The sequence below is a fragment of the Suricata suricatta genome, chromosome 13 (assembly GCF_006229205.1).
Source record: "Suricata suricatta isolate VVHF042 chromosome 13, meerkat_22Aug2017_6uvM2_HiC, whole genome shotgun sequence".
Taxonomy (NCBI): Eukaryota; Metazoa; Chordata; class Mammalia; order Carnivora; family Herpestidae; genus Suricata; species Suricata suricatta.
Genome location: NC_043712.1, coordinates 37,372,264 through 37,388,605, shown reverse-complemented (window position 1 = coordinate 37,388,605; position 16,342 = coordinate 37,372,264). Strand labels below are relative to the sequence as shown.

At 53.1% G+C, this 16,342-nt stretch overlaps 1 protein-coding gene across 1 annotated transcript; it reads right to left on the bottom strand.

Moving 5' to 3' along the window:
- Positions 1 to 787: 787 nt before the first annotated feature.
- AQP3 (aquaporin 3 (Gill blood group)) lies at positions 788 to 6,725 on the bottom strand. Its single transcript, XM_029920332.1, has 6 exons — positions 6,570 to 6,725; positions 3,467 to 3,593; positions 2,968 to 3,105; positions 2,465 to 2,583; positions 1,919 to 2,136; positions 788 to 1,831 (listed from the first exon to the last, which is right to left on the bottom strand). Exons 1-6 carry the CDS (start codon positions 6,675 to 6,677, stop codon positions 1,663 to 1,665), a joined length of 879 nt encoding a protein of 292 aa, XP_029776192.1. The 5' UTR covers positions 6,678 to 6,725; the 3' UTR covers positions 788 to 1,662.
- Positions 6,726 to 16,342: the final 9,617 nt, after the last annotated feature.

Genomic DNA, 16,342 nt, shown 5'->3' with positions numbered 1-16,342 from the left:
GAGGATTTCAGTGAGTGAGCACATTGGAACAAGGGTCCAAAGGTAGGAAGGCACAGAAGTACACAAAGTAGTCTAGGGTGATGGAGCACTGTGAGGGGAGCACTGTGAGAGGATAGGTAGGGACCGTGGGCCAGGTCCTGGGGGAGCTGAGTGCAGGAGGGAGGGTTTGGGATTGTGTCTGAATAGTGGACAGAGCCTTGGAAAGAAGCTTACTTTTAACACTGATGTCAGAAAGATCCCTCTGGTCCTGTATAGTCTGGCTGGGGCCAGCCTGGAGGCAGAGAGGCTGCTAAGGGGGCTGTGGTCAAGGCCTGGGTGGAGGTAACAGAGCCTGAACAGCTTCGGGCTATAGAAGACTATACAGGTTCCTAGTCTGATTGGCTTCCTCCAGCAACAGGGAGCTCACTACTTCTTTAATAGCAATCCTCCCCTTTGGGCAGCTCTGCCTGGGAGAAAGTTCTTTCCTAGACCAGGTTCAAGCCTGCCTTCCTGGGATGATGCATAGGTGCAAGGATCAGGAAGGAGACGCCATTCATTGTATAAGGGGATAGAAGCTTGAGAGAAAGTGTGAGACCACTGAGTTCAAGCTGAGTACTTGGTGAAGAGGCTCACTGACCTTTCTGTGGGACTGACTCTTGTCCCTCAAGCAGGGCCTGAGTACTGCCCCTAGGGTGCCCTGGCCAGGTGAGACACCCGCTGGGCAGCCTGGGAATTGTGGCTGGACACAATGAAGCTCCTTAGCTGACCCTTGGACAACAGCAGAGCAAGCAGAGAGAAATTTGCACCATTGGCAGTTTAGGTACACATTTTATTGGGTTTTTTTTTTGATATATAAAAGGCAAACGAGTACATGTATTGAGTAGAGGATTAAAAGGGTGAAGACCCTATTTTAAGTAGAGTCTCCCAACCCCCACCCCTAAAACTGTAACATCTGCTAAGTATATTACAAAAACAACATGAAACTACACCTGGACTTCACCCCACCACCACACATACCTACATTATGACAGAAATACATTCTCTGCTCCTACTTATGTACAGCCAGAGCTCCACACCTGGGCTGGAGTCTCCTCCTCCTGGCCCTACCCCCATATTCCCTCTCTACCTCCCACAAAGCCTATAAAAGCCCCCTGCTTAGAAAAAAAAGGGCACATGCATGCATGCAGACACACACACACACACACACACACACACACACATACACACACTCAGAAACACATGGACCCTCCTCCACATGGAGCCCCCAAAACATGCAGACCCCTGGCACTTTCCTCACTCACAGAGGGGACATACCATAGATGGACCTTCTCCTGGGCTCCCCATACAACTAGAATCCTTTCCACTTGGTCCCTTGCCCTGAATATCTAGGAAATCACACACACACACACACACACACACACACACGCTCAAACACCTGCTGCATATTCTCACTTTTGGGGAGACAAAGGGATATGTTGGCCCTATTCTCTGTCCCACCACAGCTTAGAGACAGTGTCCTAAGGTCCCATTTGGGCAGGGTCCAGCAGGGAATCCTGAAGGAGGCCATCCAATGGGGTGTGAGTTTCTTAGTCCGGGAGGGGGACCGTGAAGGCTTCCGGGGAGCAGCCCCTGCACAGTCTGTGGCTGCTCAAGGGAGAGGGCAGGGAGGTGACCCCTACCCACTCAGATCTGCTCCTTGTGCTTCACATGGGCCAGCTTCACATTCTCCTGCTCAGTGGAGGGTGGAGGCTGCTCCAGGTGGCAGCCGATCATGAGCTGATACACAAAGACTCCCGCAATGGAGCCCAGGAGAGGAGAGACGATGGGCACCCACCACCAGTGGCGGCCAGTCCTGGGGACAGACACATGTGGTCAGGGGAGGGTGGGGCGGCAAAGGGGAGGCAGGCTGGGGCAGGCTGGGTAGGGGGGCTGCACTCACGTGAAGACTTCAGAGCCCCAGCCAGCAATGGCGGTGAAAAGGCGAGGGCCAAAGTCCCGGGCGGGATTGACAGCATAGCCGGAGTTGAAACCCATGGAAGTGCCGATAACGAGGACCACCAGGCCCACAGTGAAGGCTTCCAGGCCACGTGGGACAGGATTGTTGTAGGGGTCAACAATGGCTAGCACACACACGATGAGGGATGCTGTGCCAATGAACTGGGGAGTGGGGAGGACAGGATGAGGAGCGGCCCCTCCCCTCTGGTCCCTCTTCTGTCCTTGGGTTCCTGGAGCCTTACCACTTCCCAAGTTCACCTCTCTCCAGCAGTGCATGCATAAGGGATCCCCCGGGGAGCAGCTAAAAATGTAGATTCCTAGGAATCTGTATGTTTTGTAAGTACCTGCCACCATGGTTCTGATGTCCCTGTCCCCACACATTGAGAAACCCTACTATAGATAAGGAGTCCTGTCCACCAGCCCTCCCTGAGATGCTCAGAGCAGCTTGGTCTTCCTCTCTGTGTTCCCCTTGTGAATCCCCAGCCCATACCTGGTCGAAGAATCCATTGACCATGTCCAAGTGTCCAGAAGGGTAGGTGGCAAATATGCCAGCTGTGCCATTGGGACCCGAGACTACAAGCTCATTCTTGGCAAAGTCCCATATTGCATCTGGTGAAAGATTAGACCCAGAGTGAAAGATGAGACCCAGAGTGGGTGAGGGCAGAGGCTTATACCCTCTCCTGTCTCAGGCAGGGCCCACCCTCCTGGGGGATCACAAGTGAGCACATCACTGCTGTATTACTCAGGAGTCTATGGAGGGGCAGTGGGGGTCAGGTGGGGGGGGTGAGGATGGTAGATGGCTTGAGACTCTATTGTTGCCCAACTTGGTTCTTTTGCCTTGTGCCCCCAACCTTGGTCCTGTGTGGTGAATGAGTGAATCATGAGCCCGGGGCCTGGGCAGGCCCAACTGTCTGTCATCAAAAGGCCTGGTACCAAGAGGTCCCAAGCAGAGAACGGGAGGCAGTAGATGATGGCAGGGTGGGGAATGCTTACCATAATAAAGCCCAAAAACAATTCCAGCACCCAAGAAGGCTCCAAGCGTCTGAGCAAAGGCATAGATGGGCAGCTTGATCCAGGGCTCACGTGCCAAGAAACACATGGCGAAGGTCACAGCAGGGTTCAGGTGGGCCCCTGGGCAGAGGGGAGGTAGGACCTATTAGTTGCCGTAACCTGCTACAGTTGGGGAGCTCAGGATCTCTAACCTCCATATTCCCCTTCTTTGATCCTAATGGGCAGGGGTGAAGAGAAGGGTTTCTTGTACCGGATGATGGGTTGGACTATGTAACAGGCCAACTCTGATAATCTGATTCCAAGGTGAGAGTCAAAGGTTCAAAGTATCAAGTTCCTTCTCCACTCTCCACTTCCAAGGGCTCAAAGCTGAGGCCATGGCTAGTCCCTGCCCTTGGTAACGGCCCCCATCACCCCATTCCCCAGTTGCGCACCTTGGGGAATGCCCTGGAGGGTAATGACTGAAGGTGGAGCAGGGCCTTACCAGAGACCTGGCCAGCAACAAGGATGCCAAGGGTGACAGCGAAGCCAAAGGCTAGGTTGATGGTGAGGAAACCACCGTGGGTGCCCCGGCTGAGCACCACCTGGGCCACGGAGCCACAGCCAAACATCTGTATCAGGAAATAGAACCAGGCAGGGAGAGTGAGGCCCAGCAACTCTCACTCCCGAAGGAAAGGGTAAAAACCCAGCAACCTCCACCTGCCGTCATCAGAACAGGAAGCCCTTCCTGGAGGAATCCAACCCAAACCCCTCCTGCTGCAACTGTACCCTGAAGAAGCAGACATGCCCTCCTACCCACAATGCTCAAACTCTAACAGAGCCCTGTGAAAGGGACTGGAAGAAGAGTCAATGACTGGGAGCCCAGAAGATGGCTGGACAATCTCTGATTTTTCTGGAGTCTCAGTAGGAGTGAGGTGTACGGGAACAGCTTTCACTTTAGCATAGTTTCTCTTCCTGCCCTTCAGGCCTAGCCCACAAAATGGGAACGCTCTCACTCATCCCTCCCACCCCCCACACTTGCCTCCTTCCTGGCCCCAAAGAAGAGCTGGATGGGAGGTGGGGGTGGCACAGATAACTAGGGAGGAGGCCAGAAGTTAGGCAAGAAGTTAGTTCTGAATCTGGAATGTCAGAGCCCCTGCCCCTGCTCCTGTTCTTGTCCCAGAGTCTCCTCTCTCTACCCACCCTGACCTCTCTGCCCTCAGGAGGCCAAGTTCCTTACATAGATATGGAGATCCTAAAGACAAAGATCTGAGTGGCTCCTCTCACTAGCCCCAGCCTGGGACTCAGGGCAGTTCAAGTGAGAGACTGGCTCTAAGCTTTGAGCCAGGAATGGAGGGATTCAAGAGGACTAAGGTCCCAGATATCCTGCAAGTACACAACATCCTGTTCCTCTTGTTTAAATGTAAGAATGTTTCTGTGCCCGCTGTAAAGAACTCTCACCCTGAGACCCCACAGAGTCCCCCAAAGCTGCTCCAGGCCCTGACCTGGGTCTCCTCTTCTACCTCCCCATAACTAAAAGTTTTATGCCTATCCAGGGGGCAGTTTCCAAGACTTGTGCTAAGGGCCCTTGTCCATTCTGACAGGTCAGCATCCTGTTGTACTGGGTTGTTAAGCATTTTGATTATTATCCCTCAGAAAGACAGAGAGATAGTGGGGAAGCCAGCGGCAGTGGTGTGGGGCAAAGGTATGTAGGCAGGTGAGAGCAAAGATCAGAGATGGTGAGTATGTTGGGGGTGGGGGAAGGCACATGGGGGTCTGGGGCACCCTGCCCTGCCTGGCAGGTCCTGGCCTCAGCTCCTTTCCAGCCAGAGGCCCAAAGCTGGCTTCATACCAGGAGACCTTGGAGGGAGAAGCTGTCAGAGCCAGTTCTACCACCTTGGGGCTAATCTTCCTCTTCCTCCTCCTCCTTCTCCCCCACTCCCCACCTTGCTAGGCAACCCAGAGAAGGGGGCTCCCCTCACCCCAAGGCCAGCCCTGATCCTGCCACTGCAGGCTCTAGGTCCTCAACTCACAGGGGAATATAGGCAAGCCATTCCCCACCACACCCAAGCCTAGACCCCCTCCTCACAGAGCCATTGAGGTTCTGTTTTTCACTGACACCAGATGCCTTACACTCACCTGAGCCTGAAAGCCTTCACAAAAGTAACACCCTTTTCTTGTGGTTGGGGATAAACCAGATGATCCTGGGGCTCAGTGCAAGGCCTGACTGCTCCTTTGTGGCAGAGGCAAACTGAGATGTGGGAGGGGATGGGGAAGCCCCTCTGTGAATGTGGAAGCCAGCTTCTTTTGTGCTGGCAGCTCTCGAACAGGGGGCTGGACCATAAATCAGATAAGCAATGAGAGAGACAAGGATCTAGGGCAGGAGGGTGAAAAGCACCTGCCCCTCCTCCCTTCTCAGCATTGGGGAAAGCAGGGATGGGGATGAAGGGTAGGGCCTCTAGTCTTGTGAGGGTCTGTGGATAAAGTGCCACATGCGGCTCCTCACTATTCCCGGAAGCCAGAGGTGAGCCTAAGACCTTTTCTCCCCAAGGCGCCTGCTCTACCACCACCACCCATTTGGGGTGGGCCACCCCAGCCCTACTTGCCTCTAGTTAAGCTTCCTAGTCCACAGGGGCTGGCTGGTCTGCATCAGCTACAGTTGGAGCTGGGGCAGGAACAGAAGAACCCATCCACTGCAATGAAGCAACTGAACCCAGAAGTAACCCAGGAGAAAACAGGTGTAACCACATGGGGGGCTGAAAATCAGAGAAGAGCTGGGACAGGAAATGGAGACGCTGAGTGGTGTGTGTCTGTCAGACGCAAGAAATGCAACCAAAGTCACGCAGGAACAAGCGAGGGACGAAACTGGTGTTACCAGGGAGTAAACTGTCCCAGGCAATGGAAGTGGCCTACCCAGAGAACCCACAAACTAAGAGGCTGAGTTTGAGGCTGGAGAGTAACTCGGTTCTTTGGCACAGAAGACGACAGCACCTGTGAGGGTAACTGAGTCTGGGAGCCGTTCTGCACAAGGCAAGCGACTTTAGCGACACCACTTCCTCTGTGCCCAGAGCCCAGCTGTCTTCCACAGCCTCGTAAATTCAGGATCCTCCTTTCTTCCAGTTCTGCTGTTTGCACCGAGTGTGTTCTCCGCCCTCTGCCCCCACCTGTGGCAAACCGTCCTCGCATAGGGGAACTTTTGGACTTTCTGAAGCTTAATTATTCATTAGCGGCCAGATATCCAGGACCCAAATAATCTAACAGGGGCCCATTTGCCAATGCCTCCACTGCCTCCCAGTGCTGGGAAACCTGGGAGGTCTCAGACTGCAGAGGTGACAGCTGCCCCCAGCCTGTGGGCGGGGGCACTGGTGAGCGGGTAAAGGATCAGAGCCGTTAGTGGGAGTGAATAACAGCTGGCACTCTGGCAACAGTCAGAGCTGTCACAGACGAGGTTAGAGCTGTGGGAGAAGAGCACTGTGGAACGGGTCAAGGTGGGGAGCAGAGCTGGGAGAGTGGGCGGGCTTGAACAGCAGCCCCTCCAGTGAACCGAAGCGCTCGGGGAGCGTGGGGGCTGGAGAGAGAAGGGCTTCTCGGGGGGCCCCTCCACTCACCACGAGAATGAGGGTCCCCAGGCACTCAGCCAGAGCCTGGCGAAGCAGCCGGTAGCGGATGTGGAGCATCTCCCCGCAGCGGGACACCAGCTCCTTCTGACGACCCATGGCGGGAGTGGCGGCGGTGCGGGCTGGGCGGCAAGCGCGGCTGGAGGACGGCGGGGAGGCGGTAGTGGCCCCGAGCGCAGGGTGGCGCCCTTTATAGGAGCCGGAGACTTGACCCCGCCCGCGCGGCAGCCCCGCCCGGGGAGCCCCGCGCCCGCCCGGGGTGTGGGCGGCCGCCCCCTGCGGCTTGCCTTGAGGAGCCTGGTGGGGACGCTGGACTTGGGGAAGCCGAGGAGGAAGGTGGGGACCGGGAGGAGCTTTAGGGGTGGGGTTCGCCTGGAGGGCACTTAGGGAAGGAGGCGTGTTAGAGGCTGAGAGGGGATTGAGGGGGTCTGAAAGCCAAACGTCGGGTACAGGCATGTGTGGGACATGGCTGGGGAGAAAGAAGCTGCCAATGGAAACCTCCTTGCCGCACCCACAGTGAGCCCTGCTGTCATCCACGCGATGCTGGGGGTGAGAGAGCCTTGTCAGAAAGGAAGGGAACTGGCTCCATCTAGCTCTACAGGATGACTCGACCCATTATGTCCTCAGTCAGGGGGCTGGAGGAAGGAGGCTGTGGGCCCCAAAGGAGAAGAGACTCTCTCATAGTCCAGACCTGCGTGCACTCACAGAACATATGAGGAGTTCCAGCCAGAGTTCACGGCCAGTTGTTCCTTGTGCTGAATATGTATCACATGTTGCATGTCCTGATCAGCTCTGTCCACAACTCTGTCCACATGTGACATCTGTCCTGTGTACCAGATTGCACCTTCTAGACATTTCCCATGGCCCTGCACATGTCTGTTGAACATGGCTGGGCTGAGTTTGCCACACACGTGTACCTGCGTGTGTTTTGCACATGGCTCCAGAGGCTGAGCTGCAGTTGTCCTGACATGCCGCATGCCACATGTTTGCCAGGAGGGTGAGTCCTACCTAGCTGTTTTTAACTCTCTCTTCTCCCACTCTGGCTGATCCCAGCCAGGGGAGAGTCTGACCCTTTAAGAGGTTAAAGTGGCTAAACTGTGAGGGTTGTCAGCCCCATCTGAGGTGGGCCATGAGGCAACTTTGCTCATATTGCATTTATTTTTTAATTTTAATTTAATTTTATTATTTTATAAATAAAATCCCAATCAGGCTTTGTAGTACTGTCAACACATGGAGCCTAAAGCAGGGCTCGATCCCACCAACCTTTTTTTTTTTAACGTTTATTTATTTTTGAGAGAGAGACAGAGTGTGAGCAGGGGACAGTCAGAGAGAGAGGGAGACACAGAAGCAGAAGCAGACTCCAGGTCTGAGCTAGCTGTCAGCACATAGCCTAATGTGGGGCTTGAACCCACGAACTGTGAGATCATGCCCTGAGCTGAAGTTGGCCGCTTAACCAACTGAACCGCCCAGACACCCCTTGTCGATCCCACCAACCTTAAGACCATGACTGTGAGGTGCGTGGGGTGGCTCAGTCAGTTGAGCATCTGACTTCAGCTAAGGGCATGATCTCACAGTTTGTGGGTTCGAGCCCTGTGTTGAGCTCTGTGTGACCGCTAGCTCAGAGCCTGGAGCCTGCCTCAGATTCTGTGTCTCCCTCTCTGTCTGTCCCTCCCCTGTTCACGCTCTGTCTCTCAAAAATAATAAAAAATGTAAAAAAACAAAACAAAACATTACCTGAGCCAAACTCAGAAGTCAGATGCTTAACCAACTGAGCCATCCAGGCACCCTCCCAAAAAATTTTTTTTTAATTTTTTTAACGTTTTTTATTTATTTTTGAGAGACAGAGACAGTGCGAGCAGGGGAGGGTCAGAGAGAGAGGGAGACACAGAATCCGAAGCAGGCTCCAGGCTCTGGGCTAGCTGTCAGCACAGAGCCTGATGCGGGGCTCAAACCCACGAACCATAAGATCTCATGACCTGAGCCGAACCCGGACGCTTAACCAACTGACCACCCAGGCGCCCCCCCCCCAAAATATTCTTTAAAAAAATTAGGAAACTGAGAAGTGGTGGCCCGGACTCCACTTCCACAGGACTGAAAGCAAACATGACGGCATTCCAGTCGCTATGGCAGCGTTGCCTGGGGAAACCACATTTTCCAGAGGCACTTAATCCAGGTGGTCTAAGGGCCCTTGGGGACTTATCCCTTGAGGAATGGCTGTCAGAAATGAGGGCTCCAGAGATGACTCATGCCCAGAAAGATGGGATTTAGCAACACACATTGGATAAATTTACACACTCTTGCACATACACACACATTCTCTGAGGCTGGCAGCCACACTCACCTATAAACACTCAGCTCTGTTCACATGCTCATGGGATCCCCTTCACATGGGAGCCTAGCCATGGGCACAAACATGTATGTAACCTACACATGAGGTCTCCCATCGCCCTTTGCCCAGGAAAAAGCACCCTACTCCTCTGGCCCCAACGGGCTGGGAGGCCCTTTGGTGAATCAGGAGGCCATCACCAAGTGCCTACCCATGGCCCTAATGCCAATCTGTGACTAAGACAGAACCCTAGACTCCTGGTGCCAGAGCCCAGACTGTGGAAATGGGGAAACTCCCTCTACCATGCTGCCCTTCTCTCCACCACATGATGCGCTTCTCAGCCCCTCAGTACCTCAGTTGGGGCTCCAAATTCCAAATTCCACTGGACAGGAATTGGCAAAGAGCTCCTCAACACAGAAAGTAGGGAACCCCAGCCCATAGCACCCCATCCTCACTGTGCCCCATCCTAGGGCTACCAGAAGACAAACCTGGCCTGGAAACCAGAGCACAAGAGGAAAACAGGGGGGCTCTGCCACCAGCAAGTACATGCAAGGCCCTGAGATACACATGCATTTGCACTCAGCATACATACATGTTCACATGTGCTTCACCAAATACTCCCACCAAACTCAGTCTTATCTATAACTAGTGTGGACACACATGTTCATACATGTACCTACACATGCACAAGGGGAGGGATTTGGGTCAGAGCAGAGAAAGTATGGTATGGGTAGAGCTTCATGCTTCTTAGTGGGCCTGCCTGGAAGAGAGGGAAGGATACAGTGCCTTCCAAGGGTCCTTTATTTCTGCCACCCCTTATCTGGGACTAAGAGGGGATTTTGTCCAGAATTGCCAGGCTGGCCTGAGTTTGGGGGGAAGAAGCAGGATCTTACTGTCTCTTTTCATTGTAGTCAATGTCAACAGCACCCCCTGGAGCCAAAGACAGAAGGAAGCATGGCTTCAGAGAGAAGTGATTGAGCTTGGTAAGACCGACTCTGAGTCACAGAGCTTACCTATAGCCCTCTGGGCTCACTCCCGTGCTTTGGGAAGGAAAACTAGTGCTAAGTGCAGGCTAGAAGCCAGCCCACCTGGGAGCTCTGGGAGGATGCAGATGAGGAGGCATCACCTCCTCCCAGGGCATCTTGAGCAAGGTCTGTCTCACCTGGGCGGGAGGGCTAAACCCAGGAAGGGGCCTTGACAGCCCATACACCCTGTGGGAGGCTGTGATTCCTTGAGGTCAGAGTTGGGGGAGTGGGTTCCCAGGCAAGGGAAGGGCTAAAGATGCAAGTTCCAGCCTGTTGGACCAGAGGGGCTGGCTGGGGCCCTGTAAACGGAGGTGGTGGCACACCCTTCATTTCCTGCCCCCCAAACTCTTTATGCTTGAATAGGAGCAACATGAAACATCAGAAGACACGTGGGCCTTGCTATTAGCAAGTGGGGTGGAAAAGAGTGTAGACATTAGAACACAAATCATACTACAGTCCCCCCAGTCTCTTCAGACCCCCTAATCTCTTCCAGAGCTTTGGAACAGCGTGGGGGAGGGGCAGACCAAAGCAGACATACAGACATTTTCAAATTTAGAGAGCACTTCCTCCCCTTTGCAAACAACCCCAAAAGTGAGTGTATTTTTCCCCTTTCACAGATGACAAAACTGAGGTTTAGAAAGAAGTCACCTGCTGAGGTCTCAGCCACTAAGCATTGAGCTGGGATTCAAACCTCATGAGGAAAAGGAGGAGAGGTGAAGAAGGGGGGCAGAGAGGCCAGGGAGCCTCAGGTTCAAGGCACAGGAGGAGCAGGGAGCCAGGACACAGGAACCAGCTGAGTCTCTCCACACTACCTGAGTCCTTTTCTAGAATGTGCCCCACTCTTAGGCCAATGCTGGACACTATTCCTGCTCCTAAGCCTCAAGAGTTGGGGGCTGGCTCTGGCCTGGAATTGGGAGTGGAGAGTAGAGATGAATCATCTTATTATGAGCGTCCCCAGACTGGGGGGCGGGAAAGTATCTCCTCCTACTGCGCCAACAGTCACCCCCTGTCTCCAGACAGGATGGCAGAGAGCCCGTGAATACAAACTACCCGCTTGGGCACCTCCAGCCACATGTCCAGCTGGACTCTGAGAAAATTACCTTTAGATCCATACCTGGGGACTTTGGATTCACCTTCTGGTGTCCCTGAGCTGCCCTTAGCACCCTTTGAGGATAGCAGAGTCGCAGAAGAGGCAGAGAGATGGGGCAGAGGCCTAGACTCCTTGCTGAAGAAGGGCCCAGAGTCACAGGGGCTAGGCCAACAGGGCAGAGGCCTCTCGCAGACCAGAATCTCAGCTCCAAGCCTGGCTTGGCCACTGACCAGTCAGGTAACCTAGCGAGCTCTCTTCACCCAGCACTTGAGTCTTAGTTTCTTCATCAGTCCCCTGGAAGTTTCAGATGGAGTCATCCCACCCCCCCAACCCAGGGCCTCTGTAAGAATCAAGCAAGATTGTGGGTGTTTCGGGCTTTAAAAATGTTATTACACAGACAACATAGAAAGAAAGACTCATTCTCCTTAATCAGAGCCACATTTCCTCATATGTGAAATTCATGTGCATCCACATGAGCTCTTGGCTCTGTATGTGCACATATCCATGGAGGTCTGTGTGAACAGGGGGACAACCATAGGGTTCATGCACGCATGTGTGTATCCATTAGTGCCTGTGTGTGCATCTTGTGTCCGAGGGGCTCCATGTGCATATCTGTGTGTGTCCCTGTCTAGGCCTGGCTGTGGGTCTGGGTCCAGTGTTTACAAAAGCCAGAGATAGAAGATGGGGACCTGTTGAAGAGTCTGGGGACTAACTGGCTGCCCCGTGCCAGCCTAGGGAGAGAGGAGTTAGTGACATGGGGCTGACACAGACCAGGCTATCACTGCAAACAGGCCCAGGGTGTCTGGAGAGCTCTACTTCACACCTCAGGGATCAGATCCCTGGAAGTCCCTGGCCTTTCTGTTTTCCTATCTCTCTCTTCACTGGCAGGAAAGCTTCTGGAACCAGGATGATTGCCTCAGAGGATGAGGGGTCAGGACCAGAGATCAAGGAGGAAGAAAAGCTCATGGCCTTCCTGGGGGGCCTGAATTAGGGCCTAGCATTTGCCTGGTCTATGCAGCCAGGAACAGAGCATAAAGCATTTGGGGGACTGAGGCAACCAGGGGGCTTCCTGGAGGAGGAAACATTTGGCTTGGGATTCTGTGGAGAGCCTCCCAGGTGAGAGCGTGCTAGGCCAGGCCTAGGGAGGTGTGGCTGTTTACCTGGTACATGATGAAGCACCTGTAGTGAGGCCAGGGAGGGACACTGGAAGCCAGAGGGCCTTGGGTCCTATACTAAGGGTCTCTATTTTATTGAGGGACCAGAGATATTCAAGCTGTGCTTCTTCAATTCCCAGGGCTCCGGGAAGCTCTCATGGGGACTGTGGCAGCTGGAAATGGGGAGAGGGAAGGCAAGGAGGCAGAGCCCTGGTCCCACCTCCTGTTTCACAGTATTTTAACCATGTTAGATCAGAGATCTAAACAAGATTACAATTGACAAATGTTCCCATTGACAAATGTTCTGCTGCTAAGAACAGGAGCTAATGGGAAACCTGAGGGTTTCAAGCAGGGAAGTGGCATGGTCTCCACTTGCCAATTAATGGAAGGCATTGGAAGGATCCCTCCAGCTGCTAAGTGGAGGATGTGTTTGGAGGGGAGAGGCTGAGACCAGGAGGTCTGGAAGCCACAGATGAGGGAAAGAGGCCAGATGCAATGGCTACAAGGAGGAGAGTTTGAATTGGGGATTTAGGAAGCAGAATGAGCAGAGCAGGTTGTCAAGAAGCTGAAATTGGAAGCGAGCCAAAATGGGTAGACAGGATCTTGAACCTGAGTTGGAGCCCAGGACAACTGCTGAGAAGCCTGGGGTCTGAAGTGGGTGGAATGGGGAACAGGAGGTGGAAGGAGGCTCTCATCCGGCGTTCCAGAAAGGCCACGGGCACGTGTGAACCCCAGTCTCTCCCCTCATCCCAGCCCAGTCTGGGGGCTAATTACAGGGCAGCCACCAGCTGCCTGCCCCAAGGGAGAGGTGTCACAAGGGGAAGGATCTAGGGGAGGGGACAGGCTACAGCAGGAGGTTCTGCAGTCAGACTTCAGGTATGACTTCCTGAGGATCGCTAGACCTGGGATGGGTGGGAACTGGGCTCCTGGGAGACCCCACTGATTTGGAGATGGAGGTGGGGGTGTTGTGGGGTTAGATTAGAGAAAGGCCAAGATGCCATATCTATCACTTTTTTCTTCATATTGAAGTGTATTTGACATATAACTTTGTGTAATTTTATGACATTTATATATTATGATTGCCATTGTAACAGTAGACCTCTATCACAGCATATAATTGTCCCCCCTCCTTTTTTTTTTTTTTTGGTGGTTGGAATAATTAAGTTCTAGTCTCTCAGCAAGTTTGTTGATTATACTGGGCATTAGATCCCTAGGGCTTATCTACTACTCATTGTAAATTTATATGTTCAAACAACATCTGTCCTATCCCCCCCCCCCCATATTATCTACTTCATCCAAATCCCTGGTGGTCAAGTGCAACAGGGGGCTGGATCTCAGGGCCTCCTTATTCCTTAGGTCAGGGGCCAATCTGGGCCTCGTCTGTCCTTAGAAGACCCCAGGCTTATCCTGTGAAGGTTTCCAGACTTGGACAGTAGGGAAGAGCTGGGTCCTGCTCTTGAGGAGCTCCCAGTCAGGGGAACAGAGGTTTCAGGCTCAAGCTAAGGGGGACCAGCGTGTGCACACTCTCAACCCTCCCCTCTCCTTGACTCTGCTTCTATGTCTTGCTGATAACAGCTTCATTCAGCAGCCCTGGAGGTGGCCTAGGACAGGGCAGGGGCCAGGCTTTGCCCTCTCTGCCCCATTGCACAGATACAGAGCTCAGCTCTCCATTCTATTATTCCTCTTCACCCCAGCTCTTGGCTGCAGGAAAGCCCAGGCTCAGCAGCAAGGTCTGGAGCCAGGATGCCTAGATTCTCTGAATCTCTACCCTTAGCTCCCCGTGTGACCCTGGACAAGTTCCTACACCTTTCTGGGCCTCGTGGAACCAGAAAAATTATCCTCCCCATCCTGCTCTCAGAAGTTGAAGTGGGAAAGGGAAATGAGTCTCTCTCTGGGTTTGGAACACCCTGGTCTCCATTAGTGCCCTGGGCAGGGTAAGAGTCCTGTTCCCCCACACACACCCTCCCCCTCTCTATGCAGCAGAGGGATGGGCAGGCAGGCTGACCTATTCCTGAGTAGGGTAGGGGTGACTCACGTGCCCCAGGCTTCCCCTCCCCTTAATCGCTGGATTAATCTATGACTCACAAAGCAAGTACCGGATGTTGGAGGGGTTATATGTCTGTTTGTTTACTGGGGAGGGGGCACTTGGACTAGCCCAAATCCAAGCAGCCCTCAGGACTTCATTGAATATAACCTGCTGCAAGGACCTATAGGCTTTGGGGTCTTGCTCTTTTTCTCCAAAGGTGCAGGGCATAAGAAAATAGGGTCTTCAGCTGAAAGGATTCCAGTTTAGAGGAGATAGTGATGCCACAGTCAGAAGAGAGGACACTTTGAGAATTCACTAAATGTCACCACACAGAGAGACTTAGAAAGTCTGACAGAACTGGGGAAACCAAAGCCCCAAGAAAGTTTTGTTTAAAGCCACTTAGAGCCACAGAAAAAAATCCAGAGTTTTGGCCTCTGTTAGTTTTTGTTTGTTTGTTTTTGAGAGAGAGAGCATGCATACAAGAGCCAGAGAGGGGTAATGAGACAGGAAGATGCAGAATCCGAAGCAGGCTCCAGGTTCCGAGCTATCAGCACAGAGCCCAATACGAGGATACGAGGCTTGAGCTCCCGAACTGTGAGATCATGACCTGAGCCAAAGCCAGATGCCCAACAAACTGAGCCACCCAGGCACTTCTCCAGAGTTTTTGCCTCTTTATGAGAGCTCTGTCTCCTGACCTACTCTTAAAAAAAAAAGAGTTCCCCTTTTATAGCAACTCAGAGCTGGAGGCAAAAATCTGCACACATACTAGTGAAAACAGACAATGTCCACCCCCCCAACACACAGGCAAATCACTCCATACATCAAACACAGCCTCCTACCCCATCGTGTCTACCTGCAAAGTTAAATGCAGAAGCCCAGAGGCAGACACACCCATGGAGATGTGTAACCCATGTCCTGCACAGCCTTCCTCACACAGGAGTTCCTTCTAGTCTCCTCCCCTTCCTTTCCAGTGAAGTTCCAGCTCCTCATGCCACCCCCATCCTCAAGGTCATCTTAGACCACCTAAGACCATCTAAGACCACCAGCGTCTTCACCTGCTTCCTGGAGAAGATCCAAAGAAACAGGTTGAAGCTGCAGTGTGAGGGGTTGAGATGGAGCCTGGCTTCCTGCTTTCTCCACAGGGCTGAGTAGGGAGTGCGGAAAGGATGGTGCAGCTCCTCGGGTTTGAGTTCTCTGCCCTCTCCCCTCGTCTCATTGTGCCCCTGACAAGGCCATTACCATGCCCATTTTACAGGTGGGAAGGCCGAGCCCAGTAAGGGAAGTGATTTGCCCAGGGAAACATGGGGGGGTAGCAGGGCCAGGGCTCACTGAGTGGGGACTGGTGTCTGCACCTCTTGGAGCCACTTGCTGCAGTTTTACATGGGGGCAGATACTGTTCCCTCCTTCACCGGGATAATCTAGAACTAGGTTTGTGAAAAGGCCAGAAGCTACAGGACTGAAGCTGACCGATGGATGGAAACAGGATGGTTTGAAACAGGCCAGCACCACCCCCTCCCCAGAGCCTACAGAGGGGCTGTGGAGAAAATAAGTGAGGAGGAACCAGGGAACACCACAGACCCAGGGTCCATGAGGGCTAGAACTGCCATTTCTTTCCCTGAACACGCTTGTGCCTGGAGCTCATGATCAAGCACAGCCCACACAGCAGACAATGTCATGCCAATGCCTAATCTCATGACAGTGACAGGCAGGGACTGCTATAGGTTCACAAAGAGTAACAGAATTGGGACAAAACTGAAGACCAGGGTTTCCATATGTGGCTTATCATCTTGAGGATGAAGCATGATAGCCAGGCATCAATCCCTCCACAAACAGACCCATGTCTGCTGCTGAACCTTTCAGAAAATGAGAACTAAATGTGCATACTTCACAGGGCTGGTATTATTGCATGATCACATTCCTGGACATAAGATACATAAAATAACGGAGTGGCCAGCACTTACCAGGCACTCAAACTGTCAGCTGCATCTTAACTCGAAGGGTGCAACTCACTGTCACCACCCCACCCATTCTAGGCAGAGATTAGAAATGATTCCCTTTTCCTTGAAGCCTTCTGGTGGGCCTGCTGGCTCTCTGTCAGCCTGGCCTGGGGGACCCTTCTGCACACACCTCTTTGAGCACTGTC